General features: G+C 39.2%; 1 protein-coding gene across 3 annotated transcripts in view; it reads left to right on the top strand.

The window, feature by feature from the left end:
• LOC134359480 (voltage-dependent calcium channel subunit alpha-2/delta-1) overlaps positions 1–18,715 on the top strand; it is a 761,998-nt gene that overhangs the window by 620,136 nt on the left and 123,147 nt on the right. The window contains exons 19-23 of one of the 3 annotated variants that reach the window (XM_063072791.1): positions 2,012–2,068; positions 6,787–6,858; positions 8,298–8,369; positions 9,306–9,367; positions 15,533–15,609. In XM_063072791.1, coding sequence (XP_062928861.1) covers positions 2,012–2,068; positions 6,787–6,858; positions 8,298–8,369; positions 9,306–9,367; positions 15,533–15,609 — 340 coding nt within the window. The remainder of the gene's footprint in view (positions 1–2,011; positions 2,069–6,786; positions 6,859–8,297; positions 8,370–9,305; positions 9,368–15,532; positions 15,610–18,715) is intronic. The other 2 variants (XM_063072789.1, XM_063072790.1) reach the window with 2 other exon arrangements.

The raw sequence follows: 18,715 nt of genomic DNA on the forward strand, positions 1-18,715 counted from the left end.
TCCTTCACCTCGAGCTGAAGTAGCATCACGCTATCTGCTGCACTACCGTGGCGCCCAACTACACGCTGATTTATACTTGTGCATACTAGCTTACGCTGTAGCCTACGCAAGTGGGCTACGCCGTTGTGAGCATGTATACTTGTGCGTTGGTGTGTCTGCGTCGCTTTGCAGTTCACCGCCAAAACACTAGTTGGCGGTGGGGTTTCTATGCCACTGTGTTGAATTTCTTCATGTTGAAACTCAACACGAAGAAATTCAAACTTCAAACAATGGCGACTGAAACTAAAGGAGGGTAATTTTCTGTGCTTGTCCGGCCACTGAGAGACATGGACGGGGAAATGCATTTCAAATATTTTCAGATGTCGGGAGGTAGAATTTGACGGTTTGGTTCATCGTCTCCAACCATTTATTTCGCATCAGTATATGCACAGTATACTCAGAGACTGGCAATCACCATTCGAGTGTTAGCTTCAGGTGGAAGTCAACAAGTTGTAGCAGCTAGCTACAAACTGACGTCAAGCACAGGGTCCTCCATAATTTTGGAGGTCTATAAAGCTTTACGGAAAGCATTGCAGCCAGAGTTCCTTCCCTGCCCTTCAGTTACCCAATGGGAAGCTATTGCAGCGTAGGAGGAAATGCGATGCTACCAAGCGGACCAATCACAGTTGTTGCCGTCTACATTGCCACGATGCGTAGTTACATTTTTGGGGAGGTGTGCATCAGGCTACGGCATAGGGTACGGTGTAGGGTACACGGCTACGCCATACCTACGGCATCGATTTGACGCACAAGTATAAATTGGCCTTACCTCAATCAATTAGGAGTTCATCCTAATTATCTCAATCAACGGTGGAATCCAATTCCTGAATAACCTTTGTGTTAGAACAACATAGTAAAGGAAGAATACTACTTTCTTTGGTATTTCCTGACAGTTTATAGAAGGATGGCCCACAGCTTCTAGCAAATTTCAGGTAATGGTTCTGGCGGAGGTAGTGGCTGGGAGGTTGGTCATGGTACAAGTATTGTCACAAGCATGCCATTGAACCAGGAGGAGCTCCCACTGGTTTCATATGATTTAAAAGATAATTAATATATTCGCTTTTCTCGTCTACCTGTAAAACTGAGCTGCCCTTTTCGCTGAGGTAATGTTGAACATTTCCAATAATATAACAACGCAGAGGCTATAAACCTGACTTGGGAGTTGCTCACAACACTTGAAAATAGGACCATAAGACCATAAGAGTACAGCTGGGTGTAGACTATTGACATCTCCCCTTGCCTACTCCCCCATTCAATAAACTCAAAGGCCACCTTGTACCTCAGCACGGCGTTCCCACATTCATCCTTCACCTTTCTTTAATATCCAAATATCTGGCAATTCTGTCTTGAATGTTTTCAACCCCAGTGTCTCCACAACTCATTAGCATAGAGTCTTCCCAAGATTCACCAGACTTGGGTGAAGGAAGTTCTTTCTCATCTCAGTATATTTCAGGACTCTCCAGCCAGAGGAATCTGTATCTACTTCCTAGCAATTAAGCAGAAAATAACAGATTTACATTGGAACAAGAGTAAATATTTGTCTTGAATGCAGCATATATGAGAAACTTGTCAGTAACTTTAACTCAATATTGAGAAATAATAATTGGGCCTCTCATGGGGAGTGGTTGTGGTTCCTAACTTGACAGCTTCACGTTTTAAATACTTGATTTCCAAGCCAGGATTTTAAAATTTAATTCCGGAGAATGGAATGCAGCTGCATCTGTAATATTAAAGCAAACATATTGAAATGGATATTGATTATTCTCCAGTGGTGCAGAAGTCTAGGTTTCACACTCAAACTCTACAAATTAATATTTGTAGTAATGAAGAATGGAGGGATGATTGCAGAGGGTAAATTTGGACATGCTCAGACATTCTGTTCTGACATCTGACCTGCATCTTAGCCATAAAAGACATTTACTATTAATTGTTAATATATTGACTTAAACACTTTCCTTTCTTATTACTTCAGTCAATTGGTGTAGGGATCCCAAAGGTTAATTTAAGAAAAAGACATCCTAATGCACAGGTAATGTAGTGGAAATAGTATTGATGCTGCGCAGCTGCCAATTTTGAGGCTGTGGGAAAAAGACTTGGCAAGCTTTATATGCAAAGGCCTAACAACAGGCCTGCTACCAGAAATATCCTGAAGCATGACTTTGTCTAGATGATAACTAATCAATTTTCTGTTTAGAACTAACATTTCTTGACCCCCTCCCCCCAACAAAAAAGAACAGGCTGCTCTATCTGGAAATAGTAATGGTTTAAAAGGGAATTTAACATTGAGAATTACAGTGGCTGGTTTGCAGTTATAGCAAAATACAAGGGTTAGTGTTTGACAAGTATTGACAATTATTTACCACAGATACTGCATGCATTCCTCAATTGTCTGATAACCAGGGTATAGATTCAGATTTGGTAATGCAATTTTCTGCTTTAGGCCAAATCTTGATAAATATGTTTGAGGAGCATGTCATTGGGCATGAAGTTTTCTTGGGAAATGCTGCCTGACCAGCAAGAAAATTGCAGTGTTTGTTATACAAGTATATTTGTCATTGAAAGAATTAATTGTTGCATTCATATACACTGCTTTATATACTAACCTGATATTGGATTTTAAAAATTCTCTCTGTATAATTACAAAAAATCCAGAAGTTGAATAGTAGGTTCTGAACATCAACATATATTGTCAAATATATTAATGAATTGCCAGTTTTTATCTCTGTCACGTTAATTTATTTAATTCCCCACTTCACCTGCTTCTGCCGAGTTGATTCTTACCAAGAAGAAATGCGGAGTGTCTGTGTCCAATTTTACTGAAAAAACAATATGTAGGCTGTGCCCTCAATTTGCCTGTGGGCGTGTGCGTAAACTGCATTGCTTACATCCCCTTTAGCCTAGTAACATGTCTGTTGTGTGGAAACTGTAAAACAGAACCTTTTACAATGTGCTGCCTGATGACCACACGGAATCAGATTCAGATTTGTGACCACAGTCTAAAATGATGTGAAATTTAGCCTTTTGCGGTAACAGTACGGTGCAAAGACGCAAACATATATAACTTAGAAAAATGATAAGGTAGTGCTCATGGGTTTGAGGACAGTTCAAAAATCTGACGGGTGGAGGGGAAGCAATCATTGAGTGTGGGTCTTCAGCCTCCTCGATTGTAGTAATGAGTGAGGATATCTCCTGGATAGTACCTCTTGAGACACCACCAACTGAAGATGACCTCTTGCCCATGGATGTAATTTGTTAAAAGCATACTAGTGATATATGATAGAATTTGGCTGACAACAATGGGAAATTCACAGAGATTTTACAGTGATCAACAAGATAATTTAAACCAGATTTGAGCTCGGAAAACTCGACTAAACCAATTCGCTCATCCTCAATAGTTGTCTGCAAAACGATCTTTCATTTGAAATATTTTTAAATAAGTTACAGGATGTATGGATTATCTATTTAAAATTAGTTCCATTGGTGTTCAAATAACAATATTTCTTCTGTATATCGAACAGCATTAAGGGTTTTGTACACTGTCTTTTCTGGCTGGATTTCCAAGCTTAATTCCCATGCTAATACCTTTCAACTATAAGACATGCAGCTGTGAAAAGTTAGCAATTTTTGGGTCTGTTGTAACTATTTCTCAGTCAGATATTCATCAGAATGTCATTTTCATCTCCACTCCAAAGCATTTGCATGACATTCAGCACGAGTTAGTCTAAAAGACTAAAGGACAAGTGGAATTTAAATACAGTTTACCAAAATAATTTCCATCATTTCACTTAGAGTGATAACTTTTCTGTTGATTTAGCTTGTGTTTGATGTTTGCTACCTTTTTAGGCTTTCTGTAGGTGTTTCTTTGAAGTACTTGCATGGGTGTGTTTTGGGAAATGTGCTGTTAGCTTGCTGCCTGTTGGTACATTTTTGGTAAGTTCTCGTTGATTAATTGAAATACAGTGGAAGAGACTGAGGAATCCATATTACGTTGCTGATAATGACTGCAGGCTCTCACTAATGAGTTTGCTAAATTCAGAATCTCAAATTAATTTAAAAAAACTGCAATCTGTGGTTGAGTTAATTTCCAAATGCAAGTGGTGAATGAGTTCAAGTGTTAACTGAGGCCTACGATCATCCCCTGATGTTTGGTCTCATTCCCGAGTTGAGGGGCTGTTCGTGCAAAAGTGAATAAAACTTGTAGCCAACACTTTTGCTCCCAGCCAAAGCTTGTGGCCAATGGTAAGTTTTAACCCTTGTGAATTTCCATGTTCAGTTTTAGTTCTAATTCCTTGTCATTTGAGGTCCAGTTTCCCTGTTCAAGATTCCAATTCCCAAGATTGACCTTGAGTGACAAAATTTATGTTGAAGTCATGTTTGTTTTCATAGGCATAAATACGTAAATCTCCTTGCTGCAGCATCACAGGTACACAGCATCTGATGCAAAATATTCACAAGAAAAACAAAACTTAAGCATAAATTATGCACAATTTTTACAAGAAAGAACACAACTATTGTCCATTGTAGTGCAAAGTGATCGTGGTGTCTTCAGATTTGTTGCAGAAGTTAAAAAATGTTCATAAAAACACATTAAACATTTGGTATAAAATAACTGAAATACAGAAAATAGATCATCAGGTAAGTAAAATTACCTTCACAGGTCAAGAACCCCGATTTAAATGAAAGACCAATCCAATGCCATGTGTAACTGGTTTGGGGTCAGAGAGGCAATTTCTCTTTAATGTAGAGTCCAGGAGCACACTGAGAAATGCAGAGTGGCATCTAACACTTAAAATGGGTTCTTATGTTTCAGAAGTTCTTTTAGGAAGTACTGGCAATAACCAAGAAAATTTACCTCATTATTTACAATTGCTATTGAACACTATCTAATAAAATAATTTGATCTGACTTATTGTACCTGGCCAAAATAAGCCGATCTGGTTGTTTCAAATAGCCATCATAAAATGGCCAGTCTCTTCCTCTGTAATTCATCAGTTTTATTTTGTTGCTGTTTTTTAATTGCTTCTGACTTTCAGCTTTTCTTCCCTCTATGAATACGTGTATCGGAATGTGACATGACCTGCTTACTGGATCGTACCTTGATGCATGCTGCATGGTTGGTAATGTCATGGAGTCTTTTGTGCATGGAACTGCTGTCATTTCATTCTGTGTCATTAGTTTTTTTCAGTGAGGGCAATCTGTACAGTGACATGTACAAAGCCCATACCTCCTTAGTTATATCAGGTGAAACTATTCTGTGGAATTACGGCCTGTAGGTTCTCTGCAGGAACCAACCAGAACATTGGTGCATTGGACAGAACCAAGAAAAGGCTCCTTGATCCACAGATAAAGGCTGCACTGGCCGCTAATCCACTTTAAGTTGCTATATTTAGTATAAGTTTTGCTTATGCTATAGGAATCACAAACACAATTGGCACATTGTAAACAATGTATTTGTTTTTATTGTTCACTGAGTTGAAAGCACAACATTTGATAGGATCTTGAGTTCCATAATTAAGCTAGGACTGATGGTGCTAAGGTTTATTGTTTCCAACATCTCTAGTAAATGTCTTACATGCTCTGGATTTGGACAGGTTGGAGTCACCCTGTTGGCGAGCAAATCGTCACTGGTTCCTCATTCATTTCAATCTATATTCTCACCTGATTCATTATTTTAATACTCCCATTTCTGACAGTTTCATAATGAATTCCTTTCAATTTCTATGTCCAAGAAGTTGCATTGAACAGGAGTGACAGCTGAGATTACAAAAAAAAACAATTTTCCCTAACATTCAGAATGCAACTACAGATAAATTGTACAGTTCCAATTGAAAATTGGAAAGCCCTTCTGTTTAGGAACTTGAATCCACACTTCACTGCTGATTGTGATTCGTTTGCCATTAGCTGTGCCTTGTAATCCTACAACTCCCGTGTACGAAATGATTTCCAAAGTAGAATCCAACTCAAATTGCTAAAAACTGACTGCACATTTGGCATTAAGAAGTGATACCACCAGTCTCATAAATGTTCCCTGCGATCCCAATGGGATAGTTAAAATAGATTACCTGACTCCACAGTTGCTTATAGTTAGTAGAGATTAATTTTATTGAGCTTTGCTCTTAATGCATCATAAATTGAATAAAACATACCAATAAAATGTGTTGAAGCATCACTGTAAATTGCAAAAAAATGAGATAATAGCAGAGAATTGTTTTATAAGGAATTGATGGTTGCCAACGGATTTGTCTACCAAATTGAAACTTTTAGCCTGGGTTGTATAAAATGAAGTTGTGCTCTTCTGATTTTGAGAACACATTATCCTTATTGCACTAGGTAATAGCAGTTAATTCATCAAATAGAAAATATAAGCATTGCTGATATGGTTCATACTATTTGTTACATTAAAGTTAAATATCAGAGTAATTAGTTGTGATAGCATAATGCCTATGGGTGTTAACATGGGTCAAAGTTTAATCTGTAATCAGCAGCCATCTATGCCAAAAGAATTATCTTAGAAGAAAAAAATAATTTTATATATATAGTATAACAAAAGGCAAACTTAATATTACATGGAAAAATATTTTCCTAGATATTTCTTAGTTGTATCAGCTGTTAACCTTTTATTGCACATCCTTATTAAGAAAGAAAAGAAAAATATATCTGTGCTTTACTGGTTCAGGCTCAAATGTTGAACTTGGTGTCAACTTGTATTTACCACTTATTTTTTGATGATTATTTCTTTCGGTTCAGAATCCCAAATCTCAGGAGCCGGTCACTTTGGATTTTCTAGATGCTGAACTGGAGAATGAAATTAAGGTTGAGGTAAGATGATCTTGAATGCCCAGCAGCTACCGAGAGTGGCATGCCAAAGCATTTCAACTCTGTGAAGTCTGGATTCACTTTACATACACCGAATATATGAACAGATTCAGAAGCAAATCTCCTCTGTTTTATTGGCCCTTTGTGTCGTGCAGGTATTGTGTTTACTTGAAGAATCTTTGCAGGCTTCTTATTGAATGTGACAACTTGTCTGTGTAATTATGAACAGACCATGCCTGGCAAACCTTCAGCAACCAAGAGTCATAAACCCCAGGGCTAACCACTCAGTAGATCCGATTAGTAAACTGCAGTGGCTGGTCAAATACCGCTAATGGATACGTGGAACTCCCTGGATACTATGGGTGTTAGGATTGTTTCATTTAGTTGTGATGCATTATTCTTTACTTTAAAAAAAATTACAATTATGTATTCCTTCCAAATTTTTTTACTCATACTAAAATGAATGCAAGCTGGTAGAGGTGAGGTGTAGCGGTTTTGTTGGCAGAACCTACTCTCTCCTTGGCATTACGGAGGCGGCAAAGAAATGAGCCACCAGGACCATCACAGAGGCTGCTGAGTGATCTTGCAGATGGCTATGGATCAATACATATGGCCCGTGAACCAGTGCTGCTGGGGCCTGATCAAACCTGGCTTGGTCACCTGGGTGGGAGCGCCTTGATACTGAAAGACCCGAAACACCCGGCGACCCCAGGTTACATCACTGATGATGTGTCCCAGCACATCCTAGGATCTCAGCATGAAGCTTAGTTGCAGATGTGTTAAATAAAACAAAATGTGAATAAAACTCTCACCTAATCATTAGGCAGATTTATACAACTTTTATCTTCCCTAAATATTCGTTAGATGCAGACTGGAGGACCAGATGTGATGATCTAGAACTGCTTTGGCTTTAGTAGCAAGTTCAACCACAGAGCAAAAGCCCAGATGTGTTGACATTCACTCAGTACTTCTTAATAGTCATTAGGATGTTTTGAGTTTGCAAATCCAGGGGAAGTACAGCTTATTCCCTGAGAAACCAGTGGCTGTAAGAAAGTGCAAGCTGAAGTTTTCAACTGGACTAACCAGAGTGTTAGGATATGCTTTGCTAATACTTACTATTGATAAAACATCATGCTGCCTCCCTTTAATTAACCATGCACAGATTTTTTTCCTCCTACTACTTATCTGTTATGATCATCTATAATATCTCTAATTCATGACAATATTCTTACTGATTCATCATTATGCTATTTAATGTTAAGCTAGAAGTAGACTGCTCTCTGCTTTAACACTGCTACTCACTGCTTTTGATTCCTTGCCTCGTGGATTTGGAAGTAAATTAGCTTTGGAAATGGCTCCATTGAGCACTACATGATGTAGTGCTGCAAAGCAGTTTGCATGGAACTGGGTAGGTGCAAATTTATTATTTTTCTATCTTTTAGATACGACACAGCATGATCGAAGGACAAAATGGTGAGAGGACCCTAGACACGCTGATCAAATCTTATGATGAGGTACAGATTACTGCTAATGGGTTATTTAATTGGCCTTTGGTGATTTTGTTCAGAAAGCATACATGAATTGAAAAAGGATCTAGTGCGTTTGCAATGGCATAGGATTGACTTCGGCACAGAACTATTTTGCCGAGCCAAAGGCTTTAGGAACTGCCTGGTAAGGGAAGCCATTGAAATAAAACTAGAGGAAAAGAATGTTAACGAACACGAATCTTCCCTCTAAGAAAGAACTGGAATTCGATTGAAAACAAGGTAAAATAGCTGAAACCTTATAGGGTAACCAATCAGGAGCAACGGACGATGGGGGTCTAAATGCCACCAGAATAGACACACCCTGCCATCATCCCTGAAGAAGATGACAGAGTTTGTCAATGAAATGTCAGTAATAATCAATACCTGTACCCGGCTGGAGGCCCGAGAGGTGTTTATTCGTCATACATGAATTGCTTGAAGTAATGAATAGCAGTGATCTTTATTCTTGATTATTTATGAAGTTATGGAGGTAAAAAATGTGATACTACAAATTTAACCTCCACTGCAAGCATCCAGGAGAAGGTTATGTTATTAGGGCGTTTGTGTTGAAGAGATGTAATGCCAGGACATGCTTTGTTAATCATTGCTAATGATAGAACATTGTCCACTATTCTGCTTCCCTACAGTTAGAGATGTACGTGATTTTTTTCTTTCTTTCATTTCTTCTGAGGGATTGATCTTCCAAGGATCTGCCCCCTCCTGCACTGCTCACTCTTCAGTTTCTGATTGCTACTCTGCACTACAGTGTTGAGCGAGGATGCACTTTGGGCTGTCTCAAGGAAGTGAAGGAGATATATAAATACATTTTTAAGTTGAAGCTCACAGTACATAAATTATAACAATGTAAAGGATATTGAAAGTAATGTTATATTCATTATTAATGATCATTACTTCTTTTTCCAGAGATATATTGACAAAGGAACTCGAACATACACATGGACTCTCGTAAACAGTACAGATTATAGGTAAGAGGCTCCAATCATTTTTGGCTGAATATTTATTTTTGTTTGTTTTGGAAGGAACACAGTTAGTTTTAAGGGCAGTTATATCAATGGTCGGGACTGGGTTCATGTGGATTTCCAGTAGGTTTGCCTTTCTGTTTGTCTTTTGAGTGATGCACAGTCTATTCAAAAGCAACACAATAAGAGATTTGAGTAAGTGATCTGCATGCTGAGTATGCAGTAGTGAGGTCATTTAAAGCTTCTTGTCTTAATGCCAGCAGTTTGTGCAATCCATTACTCTTCCTTGGGGCGTTAGAAATGTACCTTGGGACTTCTTTTTCAATGTTACCTCAAGGCAAATTATTTCTCTTATCCGTGAAGACATCTGGGAAATGTGAAACCATTTCTCAGCGAGAGTCAGATGGCTGGTGAGGGAAAGAAATGTGTCTCGCTTCTGCATTATTATTTATTTATCTATTTAGCGATTCAGTGCGGAGTTGGCTCTTCCAGCCTATGAGCCACGCCACCCCAGCAGACCCCAATCCCGATTGACCCTAACCTAAACACAGGACAATTTACAACGACCAGTTAACCTACCCAGCATGCCTTTGGACTGTGGGGGAAGCCGGGGCATCTGAGGAAAATTTGTGCTTTCCACCGAGAGGATGTACCGAGGCTCCTTACAGAACGGGCTGGAACTGAACTCCGAGCTGTGAAACACCCCGAGCAATAGCATCACACTCACTGGGGGTGTGACTGAATGCCTGTCTGAGATCGTAGTTAAGGTACAGTGTATAGTCAAGGCAAAGGGAGCTTTATTCTGCATCTTACTCATGCTCGACTTGCAACTGCTTGGGGCTGAAACTGAGCCTGTGATTTCTGAAGAAAGTCTCTGCACGTAGGGATTTGCTCTACCAGCAGGCTGGAAAGTCTTTCCTTGGAACTTAAGCTTCTACTTCAGGCTTTTAGCCATTTTAGACCAATGAGAACTACAGTGGTGCAACAATTTAACTTAAAGGAATTATAGACCTCATGAAAGAGCAGTAAGGGTCTCCTGTTCCTCTGAGTACTGCACCATATACACTATGCAACTCTCCCTTCGTAAGTCAGCTCCAAGATGAGACTCCATGGATCTTTAGGAAGTGGAATAACGGTTGTTCATCTTGGTTTCCTTTCCTGTTATGTTGCCTGTATTTTCTGATTATTTCTCTGGAGAACTACCTTGACCATACAGTTATGTTTGCTGTTTCTCAGTTGCTGCATTCATTTGCAATAACAATTGTGCTGTGCCTGAATGAAAGTTATGTGTAAAATGGCAATGATTGTGCTAAGTGCTTCACTAGCACTACAGGTTATGAACCTAGCATTAAAGTACCTTTACAATATGATTACCTTTGTTTACTTCTTGATATGAGTTATCAGACTTGGAGGCAATTATTAAGGATCTAAATGCCTTTATTGTCACAATTAGCAAAGTTCTGCCAAAAATACAAAATCTCTTCCCTTGGTTCGATTCTTATGGTAGAATACTTGGCATCAGAACAATAAACTGTACACATTTCACTTTAGTACCTTTGTCAACAAGCAGCTAGGTTTTCTGTTATCTCTTCAGCAGCATGCTGCAACCCAATCTCTGCCCACTCTCACTGATTATATTCCTGCTCCTTAGTTAGTTTAGAGTGTGATGACAAACCAAGTTATCAGAAGATTGATGAGAGAGATAAGGGAGACAATGGAGAAACATTCAAAATGCTAATAAGATAGAAGAGAGAGATTAACAAAAAGAGACACAGTTCCGAGTATTGACAGACTGGTTGCTTTGAACCTGAACTGTTTGAAGTTTGATGGACAGGCGATACCCCAGCAGGGGGATAAAAAGAACAGGTTCACTAAGGCACGACACACACCACGAGATCATGAGATAAGCAGACCCTGGAAGAGTGGTGTGCCCCCACAAGTTGGTGGAGTTTGGAGGTTTGGTCGCGGGTACCGACCATAGATGCACAGGGTGAAAAGGTACGATCGGTGGGAACCTGGTGTGTGTGTTCGCCCTTGCCTGGGTGCCGGGTTCACTGCGGAAGAACGGTCGTATCCGGAGCGGAGGGGTCACAGTCGGTGACCACAGAAGACATAACAAAGGGTCCGCCCGAGAGCTAACTGCAAAGAACATTAAAGGTCTGTCTGAATCAGATTTGCATATTCTCTCTCTCTCTCTCTCTCTCTCTCTCTCTCTCTCTCTCCAACGGCACAACAGCAATTACTGCGAACTGTTCTAAGCTGAACTGAACTCTGCGTCACTTGAGACTGATCATTTTACCCCTAGACTGCGATAGAGCTTGTTTGATTCCTATTACCCTAGTTCTGTGTACATGTGTGTTTTATCATTGCTAACCTGTTGCATTTATATCCTTACGATTAGAGTACTGTGTTACTTATTTCTTTAATAAAACTTTATTAGTTCTGTTAAACCAGACTCCAACTAAGTGGTCCATTTCTGCTGGTTTGGCAACCCAGTTACGGGGTACGTAACAAGAGAAACTTGGTGTAGCTCATGCTCCAAGCTGCTTCCAAAGGCATACTTAGTGTACGCACCTGCTCTTGCCTCATTGGCCAATACCAAATCAGCAGAGATTGAGTAGTAGTTTTTAAACACGGTCAGATAAAGATATCTCATACCCATGCAATTCTAGCAGCATGTAGTTTAATCCAAATGCTGTTATACTTTGCTCCTTGTTTGATGATGTTTGTCAAGATTGATAGCCATGTTTTTTTCTCTGTTTTCTCTCCTATTTCAATTTTTCTAATATCTCTTCTTAAAACACAGCTATGTTTTGATATATATTTGTGTCAGGCATTGGTATGTAGATGAAGTGGCTGTTGGTCATATATAAATCCTGACCACTATAGTTTTCAAGCTATTTAACCACGGTGATATATCACAACCCCATATGCTCCTCTCCTCAGTGATGGTATAAGCTTCCAGGTTGGATTGTAGAATAACGAGAGCAGGTTCTCGGGTCGTTTTGTTTAATTTCATCACCAGATGGGATCCAAAAGAACGTTCAAAACTGGGGGGAAAAAACTCGAAGCATTCACCGGATCTGGAAAGTGAAACAAAGTTAATATTTCACATCAAAGGCCCCTTCATTTGACCCTTTGATTTGATATTTGAATTCAGTTTCTCTTTTCACAGATGCATCCTTACTGGCTGAGTATTTCCAGCATTTTCATTTCTTATTCCACTTCTCTGATTAGTATAGGTTGGGTTTTCCTGGAGCAACTTCTTTTGAACATGAAGGATGCTCTCATAGTTTAAAATCTGTTTTCATTATGCCAAAGATTTTTTTTCCAAAGAATTTCTGTGAAACGATTCAGGCGAAAGTATCGAGTCATTCATGTTTCTGCAAGTCTATCCTACAGGGTGAAAGCAGGACATTCTCACATAACTAGAGATAGGTGATAGTTCTGTGATGTAACAGTTCTAGGTGTGATCATACAAATGGGTTACTCTCCCAGAACATTTTCATCAATGTTATTTGGTGAATAAAATTGTAAGTGGATATCTGGATAAGGTTACAAGTAAGCTTTAACTAAACTGTTTTGACATTGTTCTCATTTCTTAATATTTAATTAAAAGGAACTCTAAGTCAGGATTGGGAAGGAGAATAACTGGCAAATTGAACTGGATTTGTGTATCATAATTTGAGAGGCAATCTCACCATTGTATTTGATATAAATGACTTAACTGGTTTCTGAAATGTTATCTTCCCTTCATGTAGGGAATTTCAGGAGATTGACTTATCAACAATAAAGCAATGGTCTTCAATGCCAATTATCTGCTTTTATGATCTTTTGTTAGTTTTTCAAAGTAGTCACATTTTCGCCACCACAATCACCACCATCAATTCAGTAGCACTAGTGCCATTGGTGTGAATAGCATTCAGACTCATTGCTTAGTGTTTGACTACCAACCATCTATTGTATCCAGTCAGATACTAGAACGGATGAGGATTTATGATGAAGGTGACAATGCTGAGGATGAGTTTGAAGATCCTTTATTTGGTTTTGACAGGGATCTTGCTGAGCTGAGGAAGACGTAGAACTGTCATGGTACAAAGTTGTTGGAAATTCATGTTAATCCTTTGCGTGACTCATTGACTTGTGAAATGAACAGGAAGTGTTACATCTGAAGTTGCCTTTTTAGTGTAGTCTTGGCATATTGTCACTTCTAACTATGAAGATGAGGGAATTGAAACAATTACTTTTTGGAAGTTTCTGGAATATCTTCTTAAATAGACTTTCTGTGACAATTAAAAACTTACTCTGTGTGATATTTCTAAATCAGAATTGTGAAATGTTTGATTTGGCTATATCTCCATGTATCACTGAAGAACATAGCTAAAAATAATTGCATCCAAGGCTCTCCTTTATCCCGAGAAACAGGAGTTCATGGCAGAATTCCCCTTCATGAAAACCCGTAAAGGAATCAAACAAACTCTCAAAAGGGGTGCATTGTATTAGGTGCAGCAAAGGGTTCTTAACCTCGATAGAAGAACATAACTTAAAGCTATGATCATGAAGCTTAACCCAGAAAGAAGTTGGCACATTTGTAATAGCAAGAGATTGGTGATTGAAGATGTGATTCTGAAGCAGGTGTGTTTATCTGGAAGGGATTTGTTGATATTTAAATAAATTTTGTGGCATGTTAATGAAAATATGCTCTGCTTGTTGCCCATATTGTTGTGTCAGCCTTCAATGTAAGTAGAACACAGGATGCATTAGGGAACTTTGATTCAGTTCACATATTTCAGAAAATAGCTAAGAAAATCTGGAAAAAAAACTGAAACACTCAACAGATCAGGCAGCATATGTGATGAGTGAAAAAAGGAGCTTGTATTTTGAGTTGATCCTGAAACCATAATGTTGTTCCTCTCTCCCCAGATACTCCCTAAACTTCTGTGCATTTCCAGCATGTAACATTTTTAAAGTATCAGCACCATCTTGCTTTCAGTTGAGGGGGATATAGTTATCAGAAAAGGAAAAAGGTCTTGTTTTCAGCTGGATTGCCACTTTGGTTTAAATCACTGTGCCAGGCAATATTAACATATTAACTCTTAGGTTTGCTGCCATTAGTCCCCAGGGACTGGTGTAAGAACATTAATGGCAGTGCATTTCACAAGGCAACAATGCTATCTTTTATTGATCTGGTTTCTTGTGCACTTCTCACCTATGGGAGGAGTACAGCCATTGGCCGACCTGTTAGGTACCTCCTGTACCCAATAAAGTGACCACTGTATGTATGTTCATGGTCTTCTGTGGCTGTAGCACATCCAATGCCAAATTTGACATGATGTGTGTTCAGAGATGTTTTTCTCTGTGGTGTCACCTGCTTGCAGCCAACCAGGCGAGAGGCATCGAAATTGATGCACTCCACCAGAACGCTGGAGGTGGTGTGGCACTGCATCCATGCTGGAGCCAGTGCTGCCCTCTAGTGTTCGCTCAGCAGAAGACAAAATGTATTGTGTTTTCAACTGCAGAGTGCTGCAACATTCACGGACTCAGGGACTTGCACTTTTTTTTGTATGACTGTATTTTACTGCTGTCTTATATGTGGTGTTGTGCCTTGTGTTGTGTATGACTGTTGGTACTGTGTTATGCACCTTGACCTTGTGGTTGAATGATAATTAAACTCGAACTTCTGCACACCACTGTTGTAATTCGTGATTATTTGAACTGCGTTCTCTTCCTGTCAGCTTGAACCAGTCTGGCCATTCTCCTCTGACTTCTCTCATTAACAAGGCGTTTTTGTCCACAGAATTGCCACTCACTGAATGTTTTTATTTGTTTCTTGCACCATTTCTGTAAACTCTAGAGACTTGTGTGTGAAAATCAGCAATTTCTGAGATACTCAAACCCCCCCCGGCTGGCAGCCACAACCAAGGTCACTTAGATCACACATATTCTCCTTTCTGACGCTTAGTCTGAAAAGCAAGAGAACCTCTTGACTATGTGTGCATGCTTTATACATTGGGTTACTGCCACGTGATTGGCTAATCAGATACAGTGTATTTGCATTAACAAAAAGGTGTAGAGGTGAACCTGATATAGTGGCCACTGAATGTATAAGGGTTCTTGAGTACTGTATATGATAATGTTAATTATATGATAATACCTATCTGTTTTCTCTAGTTTGGCATTAGTCCTGCCACCTTATGGCTCTCACTACATCAAAGCCAACTTAGAAGAAGTTATCACCCAGGCAAAACGTAAGTATTGGAACAGAGCAAGCTGACTTAGAAATGCATGCAGTAAAGATCAAAGTATTAGCACTGTAACATAATAAAATACCTCGACTTGATACTTATAAAGTTTCTGCAACAGTAAGAATTAGGTTGTCAGATACAGTAGATGTCTTCCATAGTGTGAAGCAATGATTCTAAAGCATCGGAAAACCAGACATGCAAGGATGTAAGCAACTGCATGTTTTGAACTTGTAAGAGTGCTTTTTTTTCTGTCAAAGTTCCCTTACTGAATATGCACAATTTCCCTTGCCATGTAATTTTAGAATCATTGTACTGCTGTACCTTCTAGCTCTTTGCATCCATTGGAAGGTCTGTTTACGTCAGCGGCAATAATTGTTTATGTGGCCTAATGGTATTAATTATCCTGTCCTTTCTATTCTGAAGCGTTTGATGCGAGTTTGTGTTACAAGTGTAGCCCGGTTGGTGATGGCCATCAGACAACAGCTTTCTGAAATCCTGCCAAGTTAGGAAGTCGCTGTTCAAATTTGTTGCGAAAATTAGTCACTGTCTGCACCCCATGATAATCAGTCAAAGCCTAATTTTCTCTTTTCACTGTTTTATTCAAAGAACTCAGCATCCCAGGATAACTTAAAATACCAACTCTTACAGTGATTATTATACCCTGAGCCAAATTACCTGTCACCTCCATGATTCAATACCAAGAATACATATTGTAGACCTGTATTTTCTTGACCAGTCTTCATTTATTGTAAGCATTAACCCTTAGTCTGAAAAAAGACTTCTCAGTCAGCAGTCACGACTTCTTCATCAGAAGTAAATATCCCTCTGATTTAAGCAAACAGTATCACGACCATTTATTTCTGAAGTTATTGCATTTCCAGTGTTCCTACAGAGATTTAGAACATAGAACAGCACAACAAGATAGAGGCCCTTCAGCCTGCAATGTTGCCTTACCTTTCTAACTTACTGCAAGATCAATCTAATCCTTCCCTCCCACATAGGCCTCCTTTTATCTTTTTCTTTCTGTTCCTAATGTACTTGCCTCAGCCGACACCCTCTCCAAAGCTTCCACATCCTCCTGCAATGAGGCCTTACGATGATCAGACATAGCAGCAGAGTTAGGCCATTCAGCCCATTGACTGTGCTCCACCATTCCATCATTATTGTCTTGTTATCCCTCTCAACCCCATTCTTCTGCCTTCTCTGTGTAACTGCTGATATGCTTGCTAATCAAGAAATTTATCAACCCCTGTTTTAAATATATCTGATGACCTGGCATCCACTGCTGCCTGTGGCAATGAATTCCACAGATTCTCCACCCTCTGGCTAAATAAATTCCTGCTCATCTTTGTTCTAAAGGTATGCCTTTCTATTCTGATGCTGTGCCTTTCGGTACTAGACTCCCCATTGTAGGAAGCATCCTCTCCACAACCCTTTAGGCCTCTTCATATTCATTAGGTTTCAATGAGATCCCCTTTATTCTTCTAAACTTCAGTGAGTACAGGCCCAGAGCCATCAAAGGGTCCTCATACATTAACTCTTTAATTCCCAAGGCAACCAGAATGGAAGACTGTACTCCAAGTTTGGCCTAACCAGAGTATTATGGAGCTGCAACATTACCTCATGGCTCTTGAATTGCTTTATGTGTAGACCTACGACTCAGTTATGTCTTAGGAAAGTTCCATCTAATGCTAGGAAGTCAATTAAGTCCTTATTAGCTTGTTAGCTTAATACAGAAAGCATGTCTGACTATTTATTAAGATACTTGTTCTTTTCCAACTTAATTTACCAGTGTCAGCAGCGTACATCCCTACAGTTTGCTCTGCTTCTTCACAAGTTGTGATAGATCAGTACCTCCTGAAAACCTGAGAATGATGTACGATGTATGAGCCTTGGTTGTTAGTTAACTACAAAATGTGACAATAAATTGGGGCAGCACAGTAGTGTAGTGGTTAGCACAATGCTTTACAGTACCAGAATTCCTGGGTTCAATTCCTACCACTGCATATCGGGAGTTTGTAGGTTCTCCCTGTGACCTTGTTCCCACGGTCTAAAGATGTACCAGTGGGTTAATATGTTTCCCGTTGGTAGTTTAATTGGTCATTGTAATTTGTCCTGTGACTTGTCCAGGATTAAATCAGGGGAGTGTGGAGTGGTGCGGCTCGACAGGCCGGGAGGTCCTATTCCACATTGTATCTCAAAAAATAAATAATATGATAAATTTTTATTACGGATGAGCAACTTTTTTTTTGAAGTGAAAACAAATTTCTTCAGATTTTAATCATTATCATGGATTTTAAAGCAGAAAAATATTTTTTGTACCTCTTTTTCTGTCCCTTTTATCTCAACACCTTTCATGTTCAATATCTAATTTTACATTGAATCTCACATTCTTTGTGGATCTCTGCAAGGCTTATATTTCAGTTCTTCAGTCTGATTGATTAAGAAGACAGCTAACTACTTATCCTCTTCATTCATTGTCTGTACCCCAACAGTTGCTTTGACTATCATTACTGTCAATTGGAAAGCCCAGAGAGAGTTTGTGTAAGGTTATGTATGAAAAAGTAAGCACCTTTTGTTCGTCACTGACCACAAGTTCCAGACTGTGGTACTTTGAAAAATGATATTCCCCTTGATGTGATGTTATTTACAGATATAATTTGACTTTTCCTGAATTAATTTTACAGAGGAAATGCTCACAGAGGTGATACAAGTCTCACTCCTTGTGCTAGTTAATTTTTCTGTTTTATCTTGCACCTAGAGTTGCAACTGCAAAATAAAACAATTCCTCACTTGCATGTGTGATGTCTCAAGCCTGTCTGCTGCGTGGATGGCATAGTCTTACACCTGTGCGAATTGTCCAATCCTCAAATACACTGAGTGCCACTTAGACTTGTGTTCTGTACTTCATTTAACAAATAGTTGATTGAACAGACGCCCTGGCACTTGTAGCACAAAGCATTATATAGGGAATTCAAAAACTCACAGAAATATTTGCTGACTTTGAGTTGAACGTTTTCCTAGCTGATAGCAGGGCAATATAAATTTAGCAATAGGTTGTCATGTGGGTAAGGCATGACAGTAAACCAAACCATCAGTCCTCTGTTTT

The sequence above is a fragment of the Mobula hypostoma genome, chromosome 20 (assembly GCF_963921235.1).
Source record: "Mobula hypostoma chromosome 20, sMobHyp1.1, whole genome shotgun sequence".
NCBI classification, from domain to species: Eukaryota; Metazoa; Chordata; class Chondrichthyes; order Myliobatiformes; family Myliobatidae; genus Mobula; species Mobula hypostoma.